The 23,966-nt window shown below is 38.9% G+C and overlaps 1 protein-coding gene across 8 annotated transcripts in view; it reads right to left on the reverse strand.

Annotated features, from left to right (window-relative positions):
* AOPEP (aminopeptidase O (putative)) overlaps positions 1-23,966 on the reverse strand; it is a 227,025-nt gene that overhangs the window by 61,726 nt on the left and 141,333 nt on the right. For all 8 annotated transcript variants that reach the window (XM_066181702.1, XM_066181704.1, XM_066181703.1 and 5 more), the window contains one exon: positions 6,430-6,546. In XM_066181702.1, the coding sequence (XP_066037799.1) occupies positions 6,430-6,546 (117 nt within the window). The remainder of the gene's footprint in view (positions 1-6,429; positions 6,547-23,966) is intronic.

The raw sequence follows: 23,966 nt of genomic DNA on the forward strand, positions 1-23,966 counted from the left end.
CTGAGATCACTTGGAACAAATGTGTTACTGTTGGCTCCTGGAGGGGTGTGGGACTAGGAGTGCTGACTGGTGCAAAGCTATTTCCAGTGCTCCATAAATCTCATGCCCTGGTCATGCCCTTCAGCTAATGCTGATGGAAGGATTTTCTGTTCTTCTCAAGTGGCTGGAAAAGCCCCCCGACTTCACATGTAGAAACAAAACAAACCCACATAATAGCTACTCGAGATTATCTTTCAGCCAGTTTTACAAATTCATCTCAACACATTCACTCAGTCACAATGGGCATGTGAGTAGGAGTGAGCCTCATGGGACGACTCCCATGGCTGTCACTGGAAGTGTATTTCCCTCCTCTTGTTCAAATTTTAGCTTCATACTGAATTTTGAACCTCATCTTTGGGCAACACGTGCCATGTTCCTAGAAGCTACCCTTTTATAAGTGCCTTTCACTGGGAAAAAGATCCAACTCGTGCAAATGCACACTTTTGAAAAACTATCTCAACCAATATCAATATCAATACCATCTGCACCAAAAAGCCTGCAAATCGCATTCAGATGCAACATGAACAAGTGAAACAGTGAAGACTCAAAATTTTTCAAGATCACAGAGGACATTTTGCAAGTGGCTGCAGCTTCAATCAGCACATTTATCAGCAATGAGGACGTTCCAGAACATACCCTGAAATTAGTCCTTTTTCTAGTGAAAAGAGGAAGGGCTTTCTATGACAGAGATATATTCCTTGCTAGAATTTGCATAAGGAAGTAGGAGAAGTAGAGCAAAAAAAAAAAAAAAAGAAAAAAAAGAAAAAAAGAAAAAAAGTATTTCTGTGAGGATGTGTGTGAAAAGCATCAGACTGATAACAGTAAAGAGGTTTCACTTTGTGAAAACACTTTTTTTTTTTTCCATTTAATGAAGGTATTGCCTCAGTAATGGTTGGGCGTACAAACCTCAAATATGATTTATTCCAGAAACAAACTTACCATGCAGGCTGACTCATCTATAGAGCCTTTTCTAGGTTCCTAATTATTCTTTCAAGATTCCTTATATCAAGTTCCTCCTGATGTGTTAATCGCAGCTCAATTGCAAATATAAAATTATTCAGTATAACTATACCTATGTCTAGTGGTACAATAATGCTCTAACTAAAACATTCAGAAAGGAAAAGACAGGTGAAATTTATTTTGCACTCCTGGTAAATTTTCACAGCAGATTTGTAAGTCCTGCAAAACATACTGTCTTATCCAAAATAAAGCATCTCCTCCCGACTTGAATTGAAACTGAATAATAAACTGTATATTTAAATATGAAATAACTACAGAAACTACTTTTGCAGAAAACCCACAAATTCACTAGAAAGCCACACCCTGTAATATGGTAGTCAGCTCAATCTGTCACCTTTTTTATCTACTGATATGGCATTTCATACCAACAATGACCTAAGTTAAGGAGAAGAATCATAGTTCTCCCTCTGTGGCTGCAATGCCACCATGTGAAACATACCTACTTGCAGCTACACAGTACAGTCAAGAAGGACTAGCAAGCCTGTAGAGGTATTTGCAATACATTACTAATTGTACTCAAAAGCTGGAGACTGCTTCTGAGTCTCTGCCCCAAGGGAGGACTGGCCCAGTGACTGTGCTGAAAGGAAAGCTCACCAAATGCCTTCTCAAAGTGTTCACTGACCTTTCCCAAGCAGTTCCCTTTTCCTACCCAGTTTTATGTTTTCTGCAGAGCTCTGTTCCATAAGTGTGCCTTCAAACAATGCCCACTGACAATCAGCAAGGCAACTGAATTATGGAACCTGAGAATGTGCTCAGCTCAACACAGTCACCATCAGATGGGAAATGACAAGAATTCATTTGTACTTCCATGTCTGCCAGCTTTTCACAGGCTAGGAAAGATCAATGAATCAAAGTTATTTTGTCCTAGCACAATTCTCACCACTTCTAGGATGCCAGGCACCTTAAATAGTTTGTTTTAGTGTGACTGAATTTCTGTCAGTGAAATAAGATGCCACCACTTTATAGCCCTGGTCTCACACACCCTTCTCTTATGTACAATGACGTACTTGTGTGAGAATGACTTTATGCCACACACGTGACTGATGATATTATGATCTTAACTCGTTTTACTCACATTTACTGGAGAAAGAGTTCTAGTTTCTCTTCTCTCCCCGAACTATACCACATTATGATCTCAAACACAGGGAAAGCATTATGTAAGTGAAGTGCATTTCAGTCAACTTGCTGAGACAAGGAAAACCAACAAAGCAACTTTCCATATGTTGTGCAGGCAAGATAGAAGTGATATCTACAGTAGGAAAGGAAAGATAACTCTACAGTGAAAAATCTGGGGAAATACACCATAAATATTTCTGCTTCGTCCACATTCTGTAGTTTTTATCACCACTTCTTAGATAATTCAGCGACAACTTGTACTTGCAGAAATATTGTCAAGTCTAAAACAGGACTGAAAGTGTCATACCCACTGTTCTTCTCTGATGGCTGTGATCTTCTTCCTGTCATATTTTTCATGATTTTGCAGCCATTCTGTGACCCTGTGTGCCCACAAGTTACAGGCCTTTGACCAAATGAAGAACAGAAATAATGGGAGTAATGAGAGCGCTCCTCTAGCTAAGAGATTCATTGAGTGTTAACTCAGATCTCATGGTGTTGCCTTTTGAAAATTATTGACTCCGCTTTATTTATATGAAAGTTCTCAATAGCCTATTCAAATGAGGTAAGATTGCACTGTCATATCAGAAGAGATGTCATCAAGGTTAGACAGATTTTAAAAAACACTAGCCACCCAACACTTTCCATGTAGACCAACTCTCCACATTCTGCCAGACACTAGATATTGAAAAAATGAAACAGCTGCATAGAACAGTCACTGCAGAAAGAAACAAAACAAAACCAACCCCAGACCCACTTATAAAATTTATTATTCTACTGTGCTGTCTGATGGCAACTGTAGCTGCTGCTTTATAACATATCCCATTTTGCCTCAGCCAGCTGAACTTCCAGCTGGACTTTGTCATGCTCAAAAATGCAACCAGCTTCTATAATGCTTCTCTTGGATGCAAGATGTGGTATGTCATGGAGATGTAGCCCGTGCATGAGTTATTTTGTTAAGTAGTGGGAAGCAGCACAAGATAGGGGGAACAGGAAGAGAAAATTGAGGACACAATCATTCTTCCATGGAATTGCCTCCCACTTGTCTGACACCACTTGTCTGAGCCACAATGGGCAGAAGGCACAAAGAGAAGAATGGAAAAATGGCTTTAAATGTTGAAACCTTCATTGCTTTCAAAACAAAGATCTCTTGAATATGCTCAATTCAAATAGCTCAGATCAATGAATTTAATCTTCTGAAAACAAACTTGTAGTTTTGTGTCTTCTCAGATGTTCCAAGGTTTGAGGAGTAAGTGGAAAATGAAATACTTATTTGTTATAGAAGTGGACTGCAAAAAGTGGAAAGGAGTCACAAATTCTGCAGTTTGGCAGATGCCCTACAAGCCTCTCTAGGCATCCAGATTAGGGGCAGACCAGTCTGAAGTGTGATTAAGCCACCAGCAGTTCTGGCTCTCGTGGCTTGAAAGTTAGCATTACAAATCACCAATATGTTACTTAACCTATTATTTATTTTTTATTCATTAAAAGAACTATTCAAATCAATGTCTCTTTGAGAAGGGAGACAGACACTAAGCCTATGTATCTGCAGTGAAACCTAATTTGAGAGAGGACAGGAACTACACTGAGTAGCTAAGGAGATCTCTTCAACAGAGACCAACCTTTACATTCCAGGCCAAGGCTGACTGACATCTCTCCTCTCCTGTCTCCTGCTACAAAGGAATCGAAACAAGGCAGATAACCTGCTGCAAATCCTCCACTCCTTTCTGAAGCAACATGTGCCTGTAGGTTAAGTCTGGATGTGCACATGGCAACAAATGGTCAGGAGTATCAAACAGTGCTGTCGGCAGCTTTGCTGGCTGGGGACAGAGCTGCACTTTGCTGTAGGCAGGTGCAGAAACCACCAGCTGTGCAATGCTTTACTACAACAAGATGGTCAATTTTAAAGTCAAAATAAAGATGCTTCAGTGATACAGACAGAAAAGCTTTAAGAAATATGAACAACGACTTTCCATACTGTACTTGTGCAGGACAGAATGACCCCCTGAACTAATCTTTAAAATTATTAGGTACAAATCTGAAGACCAAACTTCGTGAAAATATGAAAAAGCCACACTCCTTGGTGTACTCTCTCACACCATGCTTATCCCTACTGGAAGATGATTGTGAATTTAAACGCTACTTTTGAAAAATAGGAAAACAAGTTTATTTCTTAACTTTCTGCTGCTGGATGGAACACAGCTGACAACCTCACTACCAAAAATCCTGGAATAAACCCTCTGACACAGACAGTTTTCTTCTTTTTATTGGTCTGCCTGCAAGTTTTTATGCTTCTTTTTTTAATAATCCATTTCTAATGTTTAGCTACTGAGAACATTTGAACTCCAGTAACACAACAGGATTACTATCTAGACAAGAACAGGCTCAGACTGCAGTTCTTTGTCCCAGGGTCACAACAAAAATCCCCTGCGCACATACATGAAAATGAGGCACAAATAGTCTGTTCCTCAGGTAGGTGAGGCCAAGGGAGCTAGCTCCCTTTAAAGGACTGCAAGCATCTGGGATCTGCTGACTGGTAAAATGCTAAGGGTAATGTTATCATAGTTGTACTTCTAAGTGAGTTGTCTGCTAAGCCCTTGGTTTCACCTTGTAAAATAAAATGGAGAGTACATTCATTTAATACAGGTCCTAATCTTGTGGGTTTGTGGAGTTTTGTCACAAAAAATTTTTGATAGATTGTTTGTGTACTTTTACTGCAAGGAAAAAAGCAAGCATGAAAATGAAGACAAAGGAAAAACCTGAGAAACTGAAGCTTGTGGCCCGGTCCTTACAATTCACAGGCATGAAACAGCAACAACACAGCTATTGCTTTGATCTATCTCCCTGTTAATTCCTCTTCCCATAATAGAACCACTGACATTTCACTGGTATTCAGATGTGATTAAAATATATTCTAATACCTATAAATAGAAATGTTGGTTCAAGTACTAATTAAAAACAAATCTGGCATTTGGAAAACTGTATCAACAAGAAGTAAAAAGGTGCAGTAAGCAGCAATTAAAATGCTGGGGTTTTTTGTTTGGGTTTTATTTTTTTTTTCTGAGAAAAAGGTAGACATCTGTTCTATCAATCTTTACATTAAGGTTTGGATTTCCAAGTCTTTCCAAGCACCCATCCAGCAACTTCACCATAAGAGTAACAAGAGAGATTTTGCTCTCTCCTTCAATTCTAATAATTTCCACAAAGTTCCAACTATAACAGGTTAAGTCAGACACACTGGCTTTCTGCAACCTTTTGCAAGGTAGTTTTAAAATAAACCCGAGGCAAATGTTAAGTTCACCATATTCCTTCACTGCACAATAGCTCGATTGTATGCTGTGTCATAATTAACCCTTGTTTTATACATAAATATATATATATACACACATACACATACATATATACACACTCATACATAAATCTCTACATATCCTTTATTTTCATCGCTGATTGCACTTACCTCCCCTCCTGAATGCTACGTACTTGAAGCAATGGCTTGTTGCAAAAGTGCTTTCAGCCACTCCTTCTGCTGCCTTAATTGTCAGAATTCTCCCAGCTTGAGACAACCATGGGACTTAAAAGTGCCCTCTCTGCATGTGGTAATAAATATTTACTGGTTTGCCTCCCAAAGACATAAAGCACTTTGCAGCAGGGATGTGCTACTCTTTACAATATCATATAAAGCGGTGTTTTCCTCAGGAGCTATTAATGTCACTGGCATTGACTAGAAGCAACTGTAAAAACCATTAAATTAAGGCCCCAAACCAGAAAACACCATAGTCTCTCTGGAAGGATAATTTTCCTAAATCCTGAGTGAGACTTTGGAGCATACCAAGAGGAACGATATGAGATGACAATAGGAAATAAAAATTTTAGACTATCACAGATATGATTACATTTGGAGACAGTATCATAATGAAAAAAAACTGGTCTCCACTACACAGAAAAACAGAGTGAAAAATTTAACACTTGAACAAATGTGCTGCCTAAGGTACACGTAAATTAGTTTGGACATCTGGGTTGCGCCGTACTTTACTACCACAGTATGCAAAACACACCTGAACCTACACAAAACACACAGAAATGCTAAGTCATTATAGCACATGAAGATGCAACAGTACTGGAGTTAGAAGAATCCAATTTCAGATCCAGACATGGGAAAAAAGAACTGCAGTGAGCCTAGTTCCTCGTGGAACACTGTAATTCCTAGTCAACAGTACAGAGGCGTACGTTAAGGAGATTTGTTTTTCAGTGACTTACCTCAGCATCTTGCTCCCGGAGCTGGTATGTTCTCTCCAAGTATTGCAATATTCTAGGACACAATGTCTTCTCCTCCAAGAGGGACTCCAGAAGTAAGACCAGCTGGTCAGGGAGAAGCTAAAAGAAAAATAAATACCATGTGTGAATGAAGATCTCTACTGGCTGAGCAATGTAAACAGAATCAAGCCAAAGGGGACAAGATTGTGATAACCTGTGTATTTCCAGCTTGTGCTTGAAATACAACTTGGACCTCTAGCTGGTTTCTGAAAAACCTCAGGGTTTATGTGTCTGTGTTCTGAAAGACTGTGCTGGGGCACAATTAGGACTCATTTTCCATGTTTTCCATTGCTATGGTTAGGTCAGATGTAAAACATGCTTATCTTATTGAAATATAATCATGGCTTAATAAGTAAGATTTTTACAGAATGTATAAAATAAGTAATTCTGTTTTGTTTGGGTTTGGAAGAAATAAAAAGAGAGAATAATTTACAGTGCATAATTTAAGGAATCAACAAGGCATAGGAACATGTAACTTTTTGGAGTGGCATTTTTATCTGAAATACAAGCATTTGCATGGTAGGTTTATAGTGAACAAAGAAACACAACACAAATAAGTGAGCCACCAAACACTTGTTGTAAAGACACATTTTGAGGCATATTTTAGTGCAATGAGTCACAAACCATCCATCCTTTCATGGGAAATATGCATGAATGTTGTGTTTGTGGCACACACAGTATAACATCTATACATGGATATATATTCAGTAGTTAGTTGCTTGACTCCAGAACATATCATTTCAAACTGGAACATAATGTAGTCTGAAAAAAAAAAAAAGCACAAGAAGTCCGTTGTAGCCAGTGCTTAAGTGCTCTGTTTAATAGGCTTATTGGATGAACAAATAAATAATTCAAACAGACCTCAGAGAGAAATTGCATCAACTGCCAGGAAACATCTATTGGAAATTCAGGCTCCAAGATGATCAGTCAGAAGTTTGTTATATGCCCCAAAACTTTCCTCACTATTCATCTTTGCAGGGCACCAGGGGAGAAAGGGGGAAGGAGAAAGATTGTCAGTAAAGCTTTTACATACAAAAGCTGCAGGATATGCCTCTTCCAACAACACATCCCACAGCCAAGGGCTGCTTATGTGGACTGAACAAGACTGTTTTCCTGATCTCTGGCAGCTAGTCCATGAAGATATCAAGGATCTTCTGATAAGTCTTAATCTGTAAAATATCTACATTAGCAACTAATTTAGAAACATGACATTTTCTTCCCTTTTAGGCTGATTAGTATCTAAATCAGAATAAAGAGGAAAGGACATCTATAGTATGGTAATTTAGTTTCTTTGCATTTTGATTTCCTTCCATTTTTTTATTAGTAAAGTTAGTTGTATTCCTGAAGACTGAAAATACATCACATCTTACTAGCTCTTAGTGGAACATTTTCTAAGTCATACTAAAGCCTGCCAATGAAATGGTATCATTAAAAGTGGTCAGATACTTTAAAAATATTGAATATTTAATTTCAGGAAAACTACTAAAATGGCAGCTTAAATGCTTATTATGGAGTCCAACAGCAGCTACTGGGGGTTGGCGAGACAAGTTAAAAAATAAAACAGGGAAAGCTTCTGGAAAGTGGCTCTATTTGGAAACAGAATTAATTCTGAACACTAAAAAATAAAAAATGCTGCAGAACACCACACAAAGAAAGGTAGCTTGTGATTTAGAAAGATTTCCCTGCTAACTAAAAAGACAGAAGAACAATACTTAATTTGTAGAAACTATAGAACAGCTACTTGAATACATAGCCACAAACAGCTGACTTTTTTATAATGTATCTCCGGTATTGCTGTAGTGATTCACCCACAGAAAGTTATTGTTTAAAGTAGCATTACAGAATCTCATTGAAGCCAACAAAAGAGCAGCAGCAGAGCAGCAGCCATGCCCTTAATTTAGGTCTGTCTAGTGCTGCATCGTGGCTGAAGTATTTTCAGAATTACAGGTTAAACTCCTATCAATTTAGATTTGAGAGTCAGTAAAACAAACAAACAAACAAACCTCCAATAACACAAACAAATAAACAAAACCAAGAGTTCACGAAGTGTTTGGACAATGTCATCAGGCATATGGTGTGATTATTGAAGTGTCTTGAACAAGACCAGGAGTTGGACTCAATGACCTTTGTAGGCCCCTTCAAACTCAGCATCTTCTACGATTCTGTGAATGAGAACATGGCTTCTGCTATTTTCCCACGTTCCAGCTGCCCAAGATGATACCTTACATGCCAGTTTCCAGCTCATGGATTAATTACAGTCCAAGGCAGTGAGGGTGGGGCACTGGCAGGGGAGCACCGGCAGACCTCTCTCCGCAGCGGCACTATTGGGCACAGCTATTACAGTTTGTACCCCAACTTGTTTCTAACACCTGAGGAGGAACGTTCTCATCTAAACTTTTACCCTTTCCTTTCAATAACAGAGACTCTGCTTAAAACCCCTATCTTAGGCCAAAAGACAGAAAATTCGACTAGAGGTTCATGACAGAGGCTGCTACAAAAATCACGCAGGGGTGCAGACATTTTCTTTTCCCCAAACGCAACAATATGAGTATCATCCTCATGAAAGCAGTCTTTTAATGGCTATAAATAAGCTTCCAAAAATTGCACTTGAATTTTCTGTCAGAAACCCCACTCTCACTGTTTTTTATTTTCCCACCACCATCCTTATTTGTCATGCCCACCTGTTACTTTCCATTTTTCAAACCAGGAGAATTATTTGGGGTGCATGTTGTTAATTTTCAATTTGTTTGCCTTATGTTTAAGATAGGGCAAAGGGCAAAGAGGCCCTTGCTTTAAATGCTATCTAAACATAAATACTGTAGAGACCTAAATGCAAATTTCTTTTCAAGCACTGCACAACCACTTCACAACTCATATTCTGAATATGAATGCCTATCAAATATCTAACACCCATAGAAAAGTACACAACACAGATACGGCAAGTTACAGCAGGATAATCATCACAGCCTCAAGCTGTGTCTTCAGGTCAAAAACATTCAGAAAACAACCATAACATCCTAAATGCAAAATTTCAGTGAGGGGGGGAGGGGGAGGGGGGGAGGAGGGGGGGAGGAGGGGGGGAGGAGGGGGGGAGGAGGGGGGGAGGGGAGGGGAGGGGAGGGGAGGGGAGGGGAGGGGAGGGGAGGGGAGGGGAGGGGAGGGGAGGGGAGGGGAGGGGAGGGGAGGGGAGGGGAGGGGAGGGGAGGGGAGGGGAGGGGAGGGGAGGGGAGGGAAGGGAAGGGAAGGGAAGGGAAGGGAAGGGAAGGGAAGGGAAGGGAAGGGAAGGGAAGGGAAGGGAAGGGAAGGGAAGGGAAGGGAAGGGAAGGGAAGGGAAGGGAAGGGAAGGGAAGGGAAGGGAAGGGAAGGGAAGGGAAGGGAAGGGAAGGGAAGGGAAGGGAAGGGAAGGGAAGGGAAGGGAAGGGAAGGGAAGGGAAGGGAAGGGAAGGGAAGGGAAGGGAAGGGAAGGGAAGGGAAGGGAAGGGAAGGGAAGGGAAGGGAAGGGAAGGGAAGGGAAGGGAAGGGAAGGGAAGGGAAGGGAAGGGAAGGGAAGGGAAGGGAAGGGAAGGGAAGGAAAGAAAAGAAAAGAAAAGAAAAGAAAAGAAAAGAAAAGAAAAGAAAAGAAAAGAAAAGAAAAGAAAAGAAAAGAAAAGAAAAGAAAAGAAAAGAAAAGAAAAGAAAAGAAAAGAAAAGAAAAGAAAAGAAAAGAAAAGAAAAGAAAAGAAAAGAAAGAAAAGAGAGAAAAGAGAAAAAAGAAAAGAGAAAAAAGAAAAGGAGAAGAAAAGGAGAAGAAAAGGAGAAGAAAAGGAGAAGAGAAAAAAGAAACCCCTCCATAATCTGAACTATAATAGAGAATGCTCAATCAAAATGTTCAAATATATGCAATCATGAAAGCAGATCGCTTCAATCAGGAAATGTGGTGAGGATCAAGAAATAGTTTTCATTACATCAGTGATTGCTGCAACAGCATCTATTTATACTGTAAAGTAGATAGTTCCTGTCCCAACCAATGCCTGCTGCATGGAAATCATACTACTTTTCTCAGGGCTGGCCCTTGCCCAGCTGTAACTATGGACACTAGAAACAAGAAATAAATGAATACGTTGTGATCAAGTACACTACAGGTCTTCTGTCATGTCCCATGTAATTAAACATCATCCCCTCTATAAAGCTGTATCCCAGCACTGTATATATATTATCTTGCCCTTAAGACTGTAAAACCTCTCCTCCAACTCTTCAGCCTTTTGAAAGAGTTTTTGTCCTGCCACTAAACAACCATTTGTTCCCTGCTTCCCCTAAGTTGCCTGATGTGGTGGGTTTAAAGTTTGAGTAACAAGACTACTACCCTTAAAACAAACTGTAAATGATAGTGAATATCAAAACTGGACCTGTATTTGAAAAACGCAAGATGAAAGAATTAAAGAAAACATGAACCAATCGAAAATACAACTGAGATTCACTGCACACTACATCTCTCGGAAGTAAGAAAAGTGTACTTTGTATTTTATTCATATCAGTACACAAAACACTTAAGCCATCATACTATGTTACAAACCTACATTAGTAGGTTTGAAAGGCTTTCTACAAATAATCTTTGAACAAAACTATGAATTTTCAAGGTACAATCCGTAATCTGTAAAAAGCCCAAAGAAAACAAATCTTTCCTCTTCAGAGATCTGGTACAGCAGCTCTAGAGGTCATCGACCTCACATCCCAGAAGACCACCCACGCAAAAAAGCGTATTTATCAATTTCTATGTTAACAAATGCAATAAATGCCAGATTCACCCTTTATACTAGGAAAAAAAATGCCACTGAAACATTTGACTACTGACCTTTCACAGCCATGAAATGTGACGCAGATATATCTACTTGAGTATCCACAGCACCAGCACTTGCACTGCACCCCTCCACCAGACACAAATCACTAAAGTTGTACAGCTGGTATGCTGAATATCCGATTTGCTCCTGCCTGCACTTGAATGAAGTCATTGAAAGCCTCCTTGGAGGAGAAATCTGCCTCAGACTAATGCAGCAACCAATTGACAGTGGCGTGATTTCTATTATTACTCCATTATCACACTGGGATCTGTGCCTAAATGAGCATACTTCCTCCCTGATGCCATTTCCTTTTATCCTGGCTCGAGTCTAAAAGTGGATCAATGGGAGTAATATATATGATGTCGCTTCAATTTACAGCTACTGCCTCTCTCTCTCGCATGCACACATAGATCAATTCTTCCCAAAAATGGTTAAAAAATGCACAGGGAGAACCTTCTCCAAGAAAAGGGTTCTTGCTATATTTGTCTGTGTAACCACAGCAAGGAACTGTTTACACTGAGCAAAAAACGGGGGGAAAGGAAAAAAAAAATCACTACTGTGCTCTGGAAAATGCTGGCTGAAATGTAAGAAAAACAAGGCCTTATAGAGAATTAAAGAAATTTGATCTTTGAAAATTACACAGAAATGTTTACAGTTTCTAAGGCACAGTGTATTTCTCCTGTATTTGGTGGAGGATAGCCTTGTGTCCTACCCCCAAAACCATGAAATGTATTTTCATTTATATATTTACAAAATTTTACGAAGTCAAATCAGATTCCTTCCCACTCCTCTCTTAGGAAAGAAAGGGAAAATCCCCACCCCATAGTTCAGTTTTGAATGGCTCCCTTCAGACAAAATCTGATCACAAAATCATTTAGGTTGGAAAAGACCTCTAATATCATTGAGTACAACCACTAACTCAGCACCGTCATGTTGACCACTAAACTATGTCACTAAGCACCAAGGCTATATGTTTTTTAAATCCCTCCAGAAAGACTGACTCAAACTTTTGCAGTCTGTTCCATTTCCTCAGAAACTGCAGTCAAGAAAGCAATGCTACCAGTCCAGGAGACAGATTTATAGGTCCACGCCATCTCTGCACTTTTACATCAGACTGGTCAAACAACTTCCTGAATGAATCTCATTTTATAAACTCCCCCACCACCTTGAATGCTCTTTTCTGCAGACTGCAACTAAATAAAAACTTTTGTAGGACAAATCCCCTCATTCCTCAAACTGTCCTGGAAATTGGTAGCTTGAAAATTTAAGAAAACACTGTTTACTCAATCATGTTTTTAACCAGATCTTGTCATTGTTTACCTCAAAAATATTCTTCAGATGCTAATCAGCACAGTGACTTCTTTTAAATGAAAACAAGGCATGTTCCCCTCACCACCACCCCCTTTCAGGGGCTAAAATGTACTCATACGAAATAATATATGAATTCAATAGAAAATGTCCACACCAACACTTGTTAACTAGTGTAGTGTAAAACACTACTGAAGACAGTTTAACTCTGAACGAACTAGTCTGCTGTTTGATTAATATGCAGGAAAAAAAAGTATTCTGCAGCTGACATCAAAATGCTTTGAACTGGTTTGCAAAATAAGGCCCATCTTTGCCAGAGGCTGACAGAATTTCACAAGCATGTAGTGAAAAAGACTGTCTTGTTCAGCTTCATTTGGGCCAGTTTGACTTCTCTCTTGATGAAAAGTCAGCTCCCCTTTCAATGTTTATGAAAGATAACTAGTCCTCACTATATTTAAAAGCAAAGTATCTCAGTCTGTAACACATTCTCATCTACTTACAAACTGCACTTGTATGATGCCTCTTCCCACTGTGTGCAGTTTTTCTCAGTATCTGTTCAGATGGCTCTTTCTATGCTCAGGAACTCATTTGTCAACAACCATTTTAAAAATACAAACCAGGAATTGTGCCTGGTAATTATCATGAAAAATATATTCCTGTGAACTTTGTTTCAAAAAACCTTATTTCAAAAAGTAATGATTCAAAAAAGTTCATCAGCATTTCGCTTGTATTATACTGCAGAAAGCTTCTTCTGGGACATTTACACCTGGCATCACTTACTTCTTACTAGCAGAACATAAAAATGACACTGAGACCAATTTATTTAATAAACAATTGCACTGACATATTATTCCCAGTTACTTTCCTCCTTATAATATCAAAATTAAGGGGGTTTTTTTGAAAGCAGATAAGCTGTGTCAGGAATAATTTTAAGGCTGATACGTACAAAGGTTTGATTTACTCTGGCCACAAATATGGAAACATTGCTAAATGAAGGACATAAATCCCTGTTTTATGTTCTGTGTCTGATATTCTGGTTACACATTACTGGTAATATTTTTAAAAAGCCAGCCACTTGTATCAGTCCATAAACTGAAACTTTTTTCTTAGGCTTTCGTATGAAGTATTTTCCCATAATTTACTTAATGGATAGAAGATCCACTTATAAAGAAATTCAACATCTGCAATCTAACATAAATGCACTGAAATGTCAAAAATTATTAAACTTTTATGATCTAACATACTGCTGAGCCAGCAAGATGAAGAACAGGTGGCTTCCACTACAGGTTCAGTCAGGTTATGCAGTTCTTTTCTTAGCTTTCTCAAAGAAACATTCCACTGTAACTTTACCCTCAAGCATAACAATTCCCTTTTAAGCATAATAGGCTACACATTTTGTATTCTATGCAGATTACCAGCTCTGTCAGTTACTATCATCCTTCCAGGATATGCTGCTCCTGCTTTGAGATGAAATGGCCACATCAAGAGAAAGCAGACACAAGAAGCCAAATTCATACAAGTTATACTTCACGGACAGCATTACTGTGACACAAACCAAAGTTGAAGCTGGCATCAGCAAGATCTTCAGTCATCCGTTCACTTGATCTCAGGAGTCCCCAGGAGTGAGGAGGTGATTAAAATATCAGCCCTGTGGTTATTGCTCGCCAGCTGTAAGCAGCTGGCATTAAGACCATCTTTTCTCATCTAACAGCACACCCAACAGAGGCACTTCAGGTTCAGCAAACTATTCATCTAACTACAAAGAACAAAAGAACAAAGCTAAGGAGACTTTTGTTTTGTTTTCCAGACTCTCCGACTATTACCTATTAGAGGATTCACAGAAAAGACCACCAAGTCTTAGCAATTGACAGAAAGATTTCAGACACACATTGTAGTAGATGCTGAAGTGCAAGTATCTGCCTCCTAATTTGTCCGTCCACAACACTGTAGGTCTCAGCTGCTCCAAATCATGTGCTTAAGCTGATCAGTGGCAGTATAAACGACCTCGCCTTGAATGACCAACATCTAGATCCTCTGAAACCAACTGGCTATCAAGTGTCCTCTGAGGCATTAAAACAGTGGCAGACTACAGCAGACAGTGAAAAATGAAGAGTTGAAGAAGCATAATGATGGAATATGAGCCACAACTGTCAGTGAGAATACCCCCAGCACCCAAAGAGATTTGCTCTTCTCATTGTAAGTACTAGAAGAAGAAATACAAAAACCTGAGAGCCAAAGAAAATTAACTAATTTTCCTAAACAATGATAAATTGCAAATTACTGGGCATGTAACCTCACCGCCCAGTACTGAAAATGAAAAATCCTGTCTCTGGAAACTAGCCCAGGAAGTTAAGATAGCTCTTCAGTATTAGATACTCTTGCAATAGAACTGAGCAAGGGCCAGCTTGAAGACATATCATCCTTTTCCTTTAAAGCGTGGTACACATTTAGCCACTTCTGGCACAGAAATTTGTTCTGCCTATACCTACCAATACAAGACTCGGTCAATGCCCAGAGTTCAGCTGGGACTGTTATCTTCAAGGAATTCACTACAGGTTTTCCACATCTCTTTTGGTGTGGTCAGGTCTTGGGAAAATGTCAGCTTGTTCATCAGTACACTTTCCTTTCTGATAAGTCAAGTACAAAGGTACTAGATCTAGTAGCTACTAGATGCCCCAAACAGCTAGCATTCAGAGAAAGAACCTGAAGAAGGAGAGAAGAACTTTCTCTTCAAAGCTTTCACCAGCATGGCTGTGCTGAAGGAAGTTTTATCAATTCCGCTCAGCTCATGCTGGAGCTGCAGGATACAATACCATTGCGGGGAGGGCTGTCTGAGATTCATCACAAAGCACTAACAATGTCACAAGCCTTCCTGGAGAAAAGCATTAAAGCACAGATGGGAACCTGCACCTCCCTCTCTTAACCCTTTACTACTGGAATCCACCAGAATCAATTCTCTTTTCTACACATTTTGATTTTAGAACAACAGGTAATGAGGGCTTTCATATTTAATTATGTCATGTGTCTTTTAACATTTGTAGATAAACTGCATTTCCAGACCCCTATTTTCTTCAGATCTGAAATCTGGCTCTGGTGGACTGTGTAACCAACACAGCCTGTGCATCCAACACAGCCCGTGCATACTCAAAACAATTTTTCCAGCATACCACATCCATTTGACCATTTTTTCTTTTAGAGTTGTTTTGTTGTTTGCTGGTTGGTGGTTGTTTTGGGTGTTGGTCTTGGTTTTTTTTTTTCATTCGTTGAGAATACAGTTGACCAGACTGAGTGGACTCCAGTTTCAAAAATACACACATACCTCCAAGCATGTCTTAATGATGGAAAACCTTAAAACAGATGTAGTTCTAACAGTCTAAACCTAAGAATAGGCGCTGCAGGTAATCTAGAAAAGCAGTATATAGAGTTTGCAATCATGAAACTGGCCCCATTGATCAAAGATGCAGAGATGCCAATCCACCACCATCAGCTTACAGAATTCTTTTTTTAACTAAGGTCTCACAATGGCCATGACTAAAACTAGCCAGCTGTCTGAAAGAACTCTTTCACTGTGGCGGAAAGTCATCTAGTTCCACAGCTGCTGTCACTTCTCAGCCCAGTTGCCTCATAATCCCAGAAGAAAGCCTTCGGCACTTAAGAAAATAACTGACACTGAACATTGCATGATGATTCTAGCAACAGAGGTCACTGTATAGTTACCTGTCATACTGGTTTTCAAGGTTTTTTTGTGGTTCCCACTCCAATACCTACAAAATCAACCACTGCAGACTACACTGATGACTTGTGACTGCTGTCCAAAGATCACAGGTGACAGCCAGGAACTTCCTCTGCTCCACAATTCTCCACTCAAAGCACCAACCACCACTCCACACCAACCTCTTGAAAAGGAGCCTGAACTTTTCAATGAATTATCTGAAAACTTGCACTGTCACCTAGGACTGGTCACAAGGGTCACCACCTCTCACTGCAGATATAGGCCAAGTTTCTCAGTTTTGTCTGGTCTACTACAAATACATAGCAAAATTAAGGTGAGAGGGGGGGGATGGTGAGGGAAGCAAGCAACCACCTCTATCTCCCAAAAAAAACCCTTTCTGAAACAAAATACTTCACTGCATACAGCTGATGAGACAATGACATACATGCAAACAGTTCACTGTTTAACACTTTTGCAAAAGCTTCTCAAATCCTATGGTGATAAGTGTGATATGGAACAGAAGTGTATCTCACTACTTTTTATTCCTGGTTTTAAAAATATAGATAAGGTTTTACTTTAAACTGTTGCAAAAGACAATTTACACTGGGAAAAAAATCAAGCCCCTAAAAGATCTGAGAACAAGCGGATGAGTGTTGCACAACATCCTTATTATGCCCAGTGCTATTTAAAAAGAAACTATAGTTACGAGCAAGGATCTCGCTGCCAGATTTTCTCTTTCAAAATCCATATTTTGCCTATACAGCAGCATTAGAACTAAGTATAAAAATAATCCAAGCTCAAACTTGTTGGACATGAACTTTTCCAAACTGCAGTTTGACTTACGGATTTTTTAGCTTGAAGGAGTTGCAAGAAATTGAGTGGCTTGATCCAGCATTTGCACAGCATTAGCGTGTGCAGGAACAGAACTTCTTAAAAAAAAAAGCAAACCAAACCCAAAAAGTTAGTTGAAGTACTGATGTTTTCAGAAGTAATTATCAGATAAAATGAGTTTAAAATGAAATATAAGTGCTACACTCTGCTAACGTTTTTCAGATGAGATTTTCTGTAATGTCCGGGATAGGTGAATTGTTAAAAGGAATCAGGAGCTATTTCATCACATGTACTGGCCAGTACTTTCACATATAGACACAACATTAATAATGACTTTTCGATCTTGATAGTGGATTTGTTTTTTGACTCAGCTTTGTGCAGGAACTTTATTCAGTTTAACAGAATTGCATCAAAGCACTAGCCTTGAAACAGCTCTCTTTTAAAAAAAATTCCTCAAATTAGTACTTTCTTGTGATTATAAAAATGTGTGTTGGTTTTATGAAAATATGACAGAAACAGAAAAAATATTTTAGACATACTAAGTAACGACTAAGCTGATAAAGGGGTAAGGATAAAAATATGACATTTAAGGCATAAACCCCCTTATAAATTCAGTCTCACAGCTGAAGTAAAACCAGAGGCTTTAATTATATTAATTGCATGCACTTTTTATGCTTTTGTAATACCGGTATATGCATGTAAGTATATAAAGATATGCTCACGTAATAATTCAACAATTTTTTTTTACCTGTCTCCAAACAGTGGTGGTGGTGTTTTAAGATTTTTTTTTGTTGCTTGTTTGTTTGGTTGGTTGGTTGGTTTTAATGCATCTGTAAGGAAGATTCAGTGAAGTGCTTAAAACAACTTGATTTCATGCCCTCCATCCCTTAGGTTTATGCATCACATTGCAGAGTACCTGGAATCATTTAACATAAAATAGTGGTACCTGCAACTTGATTTCCTGAAGCAGGCACAAAAACAAGTTCTCATGCTGAAATCAAAGAGCGTCCTAGATTCTGCATTTTCAGATAGAGATTTTCTATCATATTTTCCATCAATAATTTACTACAACCTTCATTTTTAAAGATACTTGAACATTTCCAATGCTTTACAAATGACTGAGAAAGCAACAGTAAAAGCAGTTGTTGCAGAAAAATTTTAAAAAATCCTCAACCAAAACCTCCAGACTAAAGTTGTTAATTTTTATTCTGCAAATGTGCAGAGAAACTATTCAATTTGCTGCCAATCTTTTCCATATTACTTTTCCCCTTAGCAAAGAACCTAACACATGTTAATCAGAGAGCACTCCAAATCCTGACCTATGCATTTTTGGGTTCTGCTCCAGATATTTTATGTTCTGCTTAAGCCCTTGTCCATGGACCTGGAGGAGCCAGGATGGGCCGCAGCAGGACTTCCTGGTAAAAAGGCAGATTCAAGAAAATCACTGCTATTGACAGCAGAGGAGCCTATCCTCCACCAAACAGCATTCACTTACTTATTTACAAGGCTGCATGCTATTTCACTTCTGCCTCTTTAGGAAAGCAGGGGGAAGAAAGAATATCAACCTCCAAGAAGGATACCTGGAAATTTTGCTAATCTATGGGCTCATTACATACTTGTTCTGGAAGGAGAGCTCCCATTAGCTTCAAAGGATTATTTTTTCTAGTAAGAAGAGTAAGACCAGCACTTCATCACTGGATTTACATAGAAATGTGAAAACAATCAAGCAGATAATTCCAGGGAGCACTGGGCCAACTGTGCAACAGCAGAGTATTATTTATAATACGAATGGCTGGATAACCACTAGTACAGTACTTCAACAGTAATTCATAATCTCATCTACTATGGAAATAGCTGACTGAAAGTTGGCTTTAGCAAGAACCTGCAGTGCTACACACAGTAACACAGCCAAGTTATTCACATAGAAGTTTTAAACTGTGCAATCCCACTACTAATTTATGAAATGGCTTGATAATAACTTAGACCTAATTTAAGGTAAGAAATGAATGCTTTTGCATACTGAAAGGCAATCTGTATTCCACAGTACAAGCAAAATATGTGCTTAATATGGGTCTTGTTCTTAAGAAGTAAAGGTAAGCAGCTACTCTATCAGCTTTTTACTTGTGGTGAAGTCATTCTCTTTCATTTTAGAAATGTGTGTGCTGCTGCAGGAAAAATGAACCTTAAGTTTCCATTATAAACTTCAGTTCTCAGGTGTTTATAACTTCACCATAAAAATTTCCCTCCAGCGAGAAACTTGGCATTAAAGTTCTTAGTTTATAAAAGATTGTAAAAATACTACTTTCATTATTATTCTTCCAGATAAAATTTCCAAGGTGTCTTACTGATTTAAGACAAGTGTCCTATCACTGAACTCCTATTTTTAACAAATGAAAACTTGACAGATGATTACTCTAGCTTGAGTCTAATGACATTTGCAAGTCTTTGAAATTATGAAAGCTATGGTAACAAAGAATAAACAGCCATGATTAAGGAATACTTTCCACTGGCAAAATTAACCCTTCATAGTTCCGTCTTTAAATTAAAAAAAAAAAAATATACAAAAACAAAAAAACCCCACCAAAACCAATAGCACTTTTTCCTTTTCTTTCAAATCAGGCAGTAGATATTTAGCTTACTGTGCATTTTTTCCCCCCATGCTTAAATGTAATCCCCTGAATATGCCTCAAAATCCCAGCCACATCATCACCTACACCCCATGACAATCAGAGTCTGGGCCCAATGCTGCCAACACTCAGGTGTAATTAACTTGATGTGCACGAGTACCTTCACAGAAAGAAGCAGCCTACTCTTGGCTCACTAGTTTATGCATTTGGCCCTCTTAAATGTACCTTTCACGATGACATTAGAGGGCTTAATAAATGAACTGTTAAAAACTGTAGAATTTTGCAGTGATAGTTATTGCTTTTTCAAACTAGCACAAAGCATGGTATTATACAGACTTAGACCAATTTCTGTTAAATTTTCTGCTTATTCTCAGCAGAATCTAACTAAGTCATTAATTTGTACAAAACTTTAGCTGGCCCAGTCTGAAAATACACTAAAATAAACAACTTATTATTGGAAATTTAACACTTTCTACTACCCTGGTATTTTCAAACACAGACATCTCAGCTCCAACAATATGCTGCAGCTTCTGTGCACCACTGACTCCAGCCTGGGAAGCTGCTGCAGCACTGACTTTCAGATGGATATATACACCTAAGTCCCAGAAAGCTGGGAACTAGGCACACTCAGCACCTCTGCAAATTAAACACTGCCCAGGGAGAGTGCATACATTGTGGAGGCCTAAGCAAAGCAGGCACTGTACACCGAAATATGTTTCTTCTCATGGTTATTTCACCAGTGATTGTTAAGAGGGCGAACTGCTGCCTACAATCAGCTTAGCTATGAATCAGTGGATCTGTCTTCATTTTGCCAATTATCTCTGCATAAATTCTAGAAATATCCACTTTAAAGAAGGAAAAGCATGTTAAACTGTCACAGATTTCACCATTAAAAAATTTTACCTTGAAAAAAAATCCAAACAGGCACAGCAAGCTGATTACATGTGTATTAGAAATATTTTCCCCCCGACACCTTTTCCTAAAGAGGTCTGTACTTCACATACTCCTAAAGTCACAGAACCAACACCAGCTGTGCTGTAAATGCCCAGTCTGGCACTGGCAGGTAAAACACTCTCAGCTGAGTTTTAATATTGTGATTGAACCCTCCAACAGACAGTGCCTTTCTTTCATAAACACACTTGAAACAAGAGATTAATGATAAATCCAACTTCCTATCAACTTCTAATTGCAAACAGACAATAGAGGCAAAAAGGTGACATGAAAGGAATTTCACTGATACTCAAAATGAGTGCTGTTACGCATAACAGCTGAGTTACTCCAAAAACTGGTAAACCATAAAAGAAATACAATGTTACTCTAAAAAGGACAAAAGAGCGTACTTACTGCAAATGCAATTTCAGTTCCACTCTGTAAGCAAGAGCACAAAGTCCTTTAACCTGATTACAGCTGTGCTGCTGTGCCTCTAATATTTGTCTTCTCTCAGACTAAATACACAAGCTCTTCTTCTTAATCTAAATCCAATCACAAACCAGTCTTGGATATGCTCCACCCTTGCAATTACGTCTTGCTCTTGGTGATCATATTCCACTTCTTTCCTTCCCTACTCCCTTTGCATAGTATAGCCATTTTTATTCAGTGATCTTCTGGGAATATTATCTCTCATCTAATAATCACATTAATTAAAATTTTTAATTTTGGCATTAAACAACACAAAACTAGTTTTGACAAACCTTACAATCCCAGGGGCAATAACCATGTAGAAGTAAACCACTTTTTCATCTGCCTCTGAATTTATTTGCATTTCTAAAAGGCAAAACCAAAAGAAGAAATGTTACCCTCCTGCTTTCTGTAACAAGATGAGTGTGTCCATTTGCAGAAGAACTCCTAATTTCAGGTGCTAGTGCACTGACTTCCATAAAACATAGTCAATAAACATACCGTTTTACGTTAATAGCTGAAAAACCAAGTGCACCAAGGTTTGCTAAGGACAGCACATATTTCACAATCTTCAAACTAACTACATTTTGTTTTATTGGAAATAAAATTTTAATGCAATAAAAGCAATGAAAGGATAAAGTCTATTGCAACTGTAGTTTCTGCTAATTATGAATGTTACGTAATTTGCATGCTTACAGTAAAGGACAAGTGCTGGTCTCTGATTTCACAACACCAAGCCCAGCTCATAGGCAGCCTGGTTGGAAGAAACAAATGCAGCAATTGTATTTCAGCAGGTCTGTGTCATTAACAAAGCCAGTATAAATAAGCAGCATTTCCAGTACATACTGCCTTTCTGTATTACCCTTTATCATAAAAAAATAGTTTGCCCCAGTAGAAACATAGTGTTTACAATACTGATTAGTTTTGGATGTATCTGCATGGAGCAAAATAGGGATCTGAACCTTACTGAGACGTGTGTCAAGGGGAAGAACAGGAAGGTGACAACAAAGACATGTTGTGATATTAACAGAAAGCAATTTTTTTCACAAAGCTGCCTAAATTCCATATGGTGCTTATGACTGTTTTTCTTCGGAAAACTTGTTTTCCCTTTTTTCAGTGCCCTTGGGATCTCTCATCATACAGTTGGAACTGACTAGAAAAGTAAAGCAGGGGCAGAGGAGGGATGGTCAGGGGAGAGGGGTGTTAGCACAGCAGGAGACAGACAAAATCCCAAACTGTCGTGAATGGTGTTTTCAGCATTTACACGGCTAAATTTGTACTGCCAAGCCAATTAGAGCTTATTGGCCTGAACACTGAAAACTACTGATTTATGCTTAGCAACCTTGCAAATGACAACCATTGCTGCTCACAGTAAGGAAACCAATTTAAGGGCCGCTCAATGTACTGCCATTTATTTATTTATTTATTTTTTAAAGCACAGGTTTCCAGTTCCACCAAGTAAGTGCTCTCTCTGTAGACCCATGATACTGTGGTGACACACACATGCACAGTATTACAGCACAGCTCTAAACTGCAGCAGCAGACAGCAAGACAGGTTAGTTTCATCTAGATCTTGAGTAGGTAAAATTGCAAAGGATAAAATGGAGGCTGGTGAAACAGGCTGTTGAGACCTCAAAATCACAGGAAAACATACTTTAGATGGCTTTTAGCCAGTTGTCTTTGAATGCCTCTCACCCTTTCCACTCATACCTGCTACTGTTTAAATCAAATATTGTCTGTATTTAAAAGAATACATTGTAGGTCATTCATAAGAGAAAAATGTAAGTTCCATTACTGTAACATACTTTCTCTTTTATTTTTTAGTTTCATTTATTTATTTATTTATTTATTTATTTATTTATTAATTATATAGACATTGGGTTGCTTGGTTGGGGTGTTTTCCTTTGGTTTTGGTCATTGGATTTTCCTCTGTTTTTGGAATGTTTACTTAATGTTTGACATCTCACTGTTTCCTCTGGACAGTCAGTTCCTCTGGTCAGTTTTTGTTTTGTTTTTAAATTATTCACACAGCAATGGGGAAGAGGAAAAACAAAACAAAACAAAACAGTAACATTTTTTTTAAAACCCTCTCCAGGAAACTGTGTCATAAAACTACAAAATCTGGCAGGGTGTCAAAGCAGGAAAGAACCTTACATATTTTTATATAAAGCTGAGGTTTTTAAAAAAAAGGAAAATGAACATACTTTGTTGAAACCCTGGATTAGTAAAGGGAGGGGACAGGAACAAAGACTTGTGGTACAATAATTAGAAAGAAAATGCTATGGGAAGCAAAAACTGTGGGGAGAAAAATCCACTGATAGGATGCAATTGTCTTCCCTCTGAGACTTCATACATTCCACCTTTTCACCACTTTCTAGAGCACCTTTTCCCCCCCCCCCCCCCCCCCCCCCCCCCCCCCCCGGTATTTCAATGTATCTGAAATTGAAACACTATCTCACTTCTTATTTTCCCACATTTTCTGTATGGGACACTTGATTTGGAGCACGCACTTCCCCAGGAGGGAGGCAGGGGTTGAGCTGAAACGCCGCAGAACAACCCGCAGCTGAGAAGAGGCTGCGCGCACACAAGGCCACCGCCGGCAAGCAGAGCCACACGCACCAGCCGCACTTCACCTGCAGAAAATACTTCTGCTTGGTTTTCATAAGCCATTTCTAAACTCCTTCTGTGCAACTCTCCTGAGTTCTGGCTGAAGGCTCTCGGGGGTGTTGTTTACGTAAGAGAGACAGCCAAACATCTCTGGAAATTGGAAATCACTACAATTAAATT

Source organism: Chamaea fasciata, unplaced genomic scaffold (genome assembly GCF_029207755.1).
Source record: "Chamaea fasciata isolate MVZ Bird 193981 ecotype frontalis unplaced genomic scaffold, bChaFas1.0.hap1 SCAF_4, whole genome shotgun sequence".
NCBI classification, from domain to species: Eukaryota; Metazoa; Chordata; class Aves; order Passeriformes; family Sylviidae; genus Chamaea; species Chamaea fasciata.